The sequence below is a fragment of the Oncorhynchus nerka genome, linkage group LG9b (genome assembly GCF_034236695.1).
Source record: "Oncorhynchus nerka isolate Pitt River linkage group LG9b, Oner_Uvic_2.0, whole genome shotgun sequence".
In the NCBI taxonomy this organism is placed as follows: domain Eukaryota; kingdom Metazoa; phylum Chordata; class Actinopteri; order Salmoniformes; family Salmonidae; genus Oncorhynchus; species Oncorhynchus nerka.
Window position 1 is genome coordinate 18,256,171 of NC_088424.1, and position 6,000 is coordinate 18,262,170.

Sequence of the window (6,000 nt, forward strand, 5' to 3'; positions counted from 1 at the left end):
TGTCTCTCTCCAACCTGGGTTCCTGGAAACCCATCAGCCCCTCAGTCTACTGACGGCTGAATGGAAGAAACACACTCAAGAATGTCATTAGCACCAACTCTCAGTTGGGAGACAGCAGACACTTGGATGTGTGAGAGAGAGAGAGAAATTAGAGAGAGAAAAAGAGAGAACAACAGAGAGTGTGAGGGTGACAGAGAGGGAGCTAGAGAAAGAGAGAGGGAGGGAGAAGAGAGACATACACTGAGAATGCGTACAGTCAGTATCTCTCTCCCTCACTCTCTTTCTCCTCCCCTTCCTCTCTCCCTCACTCTCTTTCTCCTTCCTCTCCCTCACTCTCTTTCTCCTCCCCCTTCCTCTCTCCCTCACTCTCTTTCTCCTCCCCCTCCCTCTCTCTCACTCTCTCCTTCCCCTCCCTCATTCTCTTTCTCTCCCCCCTTCCTCTCTCCCTCACTCTCTTTCTCCCCCTTCCTCTCTCCCTCACTCTCTTTCTCCTCCCTCCCTCTCTCCCTCACTCTCTCCTTCCCCTCCCTCATTCTCATTCTCCTCCCCCTCCCTCTCTCTCTCCCTCACTCTTTCTCCTTCCCCTCCCTCCCTCTCTTTCTCCTCTCCCTCCCTCCCTCTCTTTCTCCTCCCCCTCCCTCCCTCTCTTTCTCCTCCCTCCCTCCCTCCCTCCCTCCTCCCCCCCCTCACTCTCTTTCTCCTTCCCCTCTCTCTATATTTCTCTCTGTGCTGAGTGTTCTGAGAGACTTTACACTGAGCCTTCGTATTGAGTCTATTTTAACATTTTATATTTAACCTTTATTTATCTTGGCCAAGTCAGTTAAGAACAAATGATGATTTACCAAGGACACAGTTTGTTTCTATGTTGCATCAGATACTCCCCAAGGGTATTGCGGACGTTAGTTTCTTCTTAGCAATGAGTCTGGATCTGAGGACCTCCCCAACGATTTCTAGGATGGAAATACATTCTAGACCGTCTGATTGGTCCCAAGTGACTTTTTGAAAATTGGTCGTTGGTTTTCATACTTTAATTGGTTAGAGATGTTCCAATCACGGATGACTTTGTTTTGTACAACACCCCTCATTTCGACGTCCCCACAAACAGCTTCAACGATGGCAGTCTCAGACTGTAGTATGTAGCGAATGAAAAGCAACGGAAGAATTCCGTTTGAGTCATCAAGCAAGGATATTGCATAAAACAGTAGACGTTTGTTGTATTTCTTTATTACATTTTTTTTAAAGGCCAAAGCTAAAATGTTTGACTCCTTGTTAGCATTTGTCATAATTGACAACTCTATAAAATGACTAAAAAGCACTTTACCATTTACAGCCCGTCTATTCTCCTCCATCCTTTAACAAATGCACTTTGCACTGACACTTTTTCTGCTTTAATTGAAATTCAAACATCTAGCTAGTTAATACTGTTCTTTTCTTCCCCCAGTTAATAAATTAAAGTTAAAAGTGTAATCTTCTGTGCAAACCCGAATTCATTTAAAACATTTGATTATTTCAGTTCATAAAGCAACAGAATACTATTAAAGACCATTTTATGTGTTCAAGCCTTGGAATTATCTGTCTTCTCCCATAATTGCTTCCAGCTAAATTGGCCTATCCAATTATTACATTTTCCATACAATTTGCACGGTAATAGGTATGACTGTCACTTACCTATTCTCGCATTCGCCCCACGTTTCTGGCCCACGCTTCTTTTCAATTTTCTCCGCACTCCAAGTTTGCGAGAGTTCAGCAGCCTTGTTGATTTAAGCACCGTAGAAGAAGAAAAGCCGTCATTTGGATTTGAGATTCATAGAAAGGAGTTCGTCCACAAACATTTGGTTAACCAGGGTGAATGGTTTTGCACCCTGCGTTAGCCCAATAGAGACCTTGAACGCTTCACTGGCCATCAAGGCTATTTCTTTGGAAGGGCAGGGCAGGCAGCAATACTCTGATTGTCCTTGTTCTACAGACATTGTGGATGTTACTTTAAATCAGCCTTATGCTAAAATTGCTCTTACAGATTGTTAAATTGCCTTTTTTCTATGTGATAATGATTCCGTGAAGTTTTCATTGGACCCGATAGTGTTGTTTCTTTATGATTTAGTTTTACATTTTGATTTGATCTATTTTTCGATGGGACCCAGTCTAAGATTATTATTCTTTCTCAAAGCACCTATGAGGGTAAACTTCGTGGTCCTGTACTTTATCAATAATTAAGTAATAACCTTTCTCTTCCTCTTCCTCTCTCGCTCGCTCGCTCGCTCTCTCTCTCTCTCTCTCTCTCACACTCTCTTTCTCTCACTCTCTCTCTCACACTCTCTTTCTTTCTCCCCAGATGGACCACGACCCACGGAACCCAGCCTACATTGCTACTCAAGGCCCTCTCCCCTCCACGGTGTCTGATTTCTGGCAGGTACACTCCTCTCTCTCATAAAATCAATATCTTCTCCAGTCTTTAACAAGAAGGGAACCGTGTTATTAGCAGTGTAATTCAAACTGGAGACAAGTGCTTTTTGTAGACGCCTTAGCCTCCATATATACCGCTACACAATCTAGTTGCAAATGATAATCAAATATCAGTATACATTATACATACAGATAGACCTGGTTGTGTCAGGCTAGGAGAGAAAGGGAGGTCGTCTTGAATTTGATTTGATTATTTCATGCAATCGATAAAGTGGTTCATTATTATTCTACCTCTCTGATAATGGCACTATGTAGGGAATAGGGCGCCATTTGGGATGCATCTTCTGTCACCAGTATGCTACTTGAATTGTGCTACTGAGTGGAGGGAGTGCCTGGCCCAGCATGAGGACAACTGAAGTATGTGCCTCCTCCTGTCCCTGAACCCCCCTCTCTGCCTAATCCCTGTTGGAGAGGGGGGATGGAGGCTCTCTCTCCTCTCCTCACTAATCTTCTCCCTCTTGTCCATTCACTGGCCCTCTCCACACAGGATGCAGCTCTCTCTCTTCTTCACCTCTCTTTAGCTCTCTCCCTCCCCCTCTTTCTCGCGCTCTCTCTTTCTCCTTCCCCCGCTCTCTTCCCCTCTCCGTCCTTCCACCCTCTCTCTCTCGCTCTCTCTCCTTCCCCCACTCTCTTCCCCTCTCCTCTCCTCTTCCCCTCTCCTCCTCTCTCTCTCTCGCTCTCTTTCTAACCCCCTTTCTCTCCCCTGTCTCTTTCTCCCTCTCCCATCGTCATTAAGGCGACTCAGAGTTCAGAGAGCTTTCATATTCAGGCTTTAATTGAGGGTATTTTTAAGTGTCCATTCCAGAAGAATGATGTTTTACAGTCATCAAGGGCTGGTTTTCCGAGACACAGATTAAGACTAGTCCTAGACTAAGAAGCACTTTCAATGGAGAATCAAGTAATAGCCTAGATGTAACTTCACATTTATTCAGGACCATTATAACTGTAGTTATTTGGAGGGTTGTTCAATGGGCTTAAAGCGCCAGTCAGCAGTTGAAACCATAACAAAACGCTAATGTTAACTAACAGTCTGAAGTTCATAAACAGACCTATGGATGCAAGGACCGGCCATCCATGACATCACAATGTAGTATTAACCATGTTTTGAAGCTATACGGGGCGTGTCTACAGTTACTTTGTTGACAAACATTGGAGTAAATCGGGCTTCTATTTTGGGTTCTGATGGGGTACAACAGTTTGAACACGATCGTCAGGCATTTAGAAGTCATATTCTTCTAGAATCAATGGGTACATACACAGTTATTCATTTCTAAGTTCCAAACTGGATGTAGCAACTGCTGATCTACTTTCACTAGTATCTTTATTATTAAATGTTGAGCCATAGGTGAAAGCATCCTGGTAATCTGATGACTGTAACAATAATGTTTTATTAGCTCCATTAACCTGCCTACTGTTTTTCTATTCTGCCAATGGCTCTCTGGAGCCTATCTAGTTTCTGGCCAACGGCAAATAAACTGTCTCTATGTCAGTGGGAGAAATACACCTACACAGGCACTCCTCGTTCTGGAACGACACAACAGGGAGAGGGACTCTCTCAATAACGATAATGTATTCATTTGTTAAGGGACAGATACAATTAAAACATTGACAGTCAGATGCACTGTACCGTCATGCTTTAGTGTGGGCTAATTTGCACCGTCAACCCCCCTAGATATGTAGCTGTTTTGTTTTTTGTTCCCAAACTGTTTTACTATTGTTAAAGTTTTGACAAATGCAACCATTTCGAGGACTTTAATAAATTCACAGCGACAGCGAACAGTGTTTTTACCAATTGCCTTTTGGAAAGTAGACGATACTGTAATTTAGATGCAGACGACTCAATAAGATGAATGAACGGATGATAATGAACTATTTTAATCAAGCGTTTTATTCCAAAGAAATTGAGAACAATAAATATTCCTGTTTGTGTTGTTTTGTCTGTTTCCTGTGACACAAGTGAATGGGCTCCTACATAAAAGCGGGTTCAAAGTGTGTGTGAGAGCGTCTGAATAGAGTTGCGTGAGTGAGAGGCAAGTGCGGGTGTGTAGGCATGTCACGAGGCAATTATCTGGCGTTGCCGTGTGACAAAATGGCGGTTCTCTGTCTTTTGTGTGCAGATGGTGTGGGAGAACGGCTGTGTGGTCATTGTCATGCTGACGCCCCTCACTGAGAGCGGAGTCAAACAGTGCTACCACTACTGGCCTGACGAGGGGTCCAACCTTTACCACATCTATGAGGTAGGAGGCCTGGCTTTCCATTGTCGGCTGTTTGATCAAATAGACCGTTATTACATTATTCTAGTCGTGTGTGTTGTCTGTTCTCAATTGAAATATGGTCATAGTCGTTTTGTTTTTAAAATGCAGGCTCTTGTGTAACAGAGTAATTCAGCATAATGTTTTTCTAAACGGACTCCCTTTTAATTGTATTGATCTGTTTAATATAATTTAATACAGTAATACGAACTTTAAGGTGCACTACATGTTTAAAATCTAGTGCACTTATAATTACATGTGTAAGTGTGTATTCAGAGATAACTCTGACCATAGAATTAGACCATGTGAACTCCTTCGACTTCTCTGACTCTGACATCACTTCCTCTTTTTGTAGGTGAACCTGGTGTCGGAGCACATCTGGTGTGATGACTTCCTGGTTCGTAGTTTCTACCTGAAGAACATGCAGACCAACGAGACGCGCACCGTCACACAGTTCCACTTCCTCACCTGGCTCAACCAGAACGTCCCTGAGTCCAGCAGGACTCTCCTGGACTTCCGCAGGTAGGACTTCCTAGAGTCAGGGCTATTCTCACCACTATCGAAAATTTTAAAAATCTGGAGAACTTTCCCAAAATGCTCAGATTTTCCAGAAAGCCTGAAGGAATCTGGGGAAAGTTTCCAGGAAATATGTGGGAAAGATACCAGATTTTTGTGACCATATTATTGTCAGATTAATATGGTATCAATAAGGTATTTTGTGGTATTAAACTTCTGGTTCCCTTTTAATATTCTCTGTTATTTTCCTCCCACTTTTACGTGCCAGTCTCGTATAGTACCATCACTACTATGACTCAGTGATCTCTTTATTGCTAGCCCTGCTGCTCTCTAAGGTCCACCGAGGAAACTTTCACATAACAGAACAAGTCTGAGCAGTGTGATGTTATATAGCCTGGTGTTATTGTATTTGTGGTGCACATTCGTGAGGTGAGATCTTCTGGGGAAAGACAAGGGCCAGGATATGTGGTCAAAGAAAATATACTGCCATCGAAACCACCAACTGTGGTGAGTGTAGAAATATTGTCTTTTATCACAGGTGAAGGAATGGTGAGGGAAAATAATGAGTTCTCGCTCAATTTCTTATCGCATGCTATTGCAGTAACACTTGAATCTGAATATTGGTTTGTGGTTTCGACATCATTTATCACACTTGAGGGTTCGAGAACATAAACTGCTAGCTAATTCCTCTCTCTGTATGCCGGCATGTATTTAATTAACATGATTTACTTCTGATTGAGCAGCACACTCTTTTTTTTTCAGTTTCTTA

General features: G+C 42.9%; 1 protein-coding gene across 1 annotated transcript in view; it reads left to right on the forward strand.

Annotated features, from left to right (window-relative positions):
* Positions 1–6,000, forward strand: part of LOC115114364 (receptor-type tyrosine-protein phosphatase N2-like) — a 212,412-nt gene that overhangs the window by 194,751 nt on the left and 11,661 nt on the right. The window contains exons 19-21 of the mRNA XM_065013389.1: positions 2,333–2,410; positions 4,581–4,700; positions 5,071–5,237. Coding sequence (XP_064869461.1) covers positions 2,333–2,410; positions 4,581–4,700; positions 5,071–5,237 — 365 coding nt within the window. The remainder of the gene's footprint in view (positions 1–2,332; positions 2,411–4,580; positions 4,701–5,070; positions 5,238–6,000) is intronic.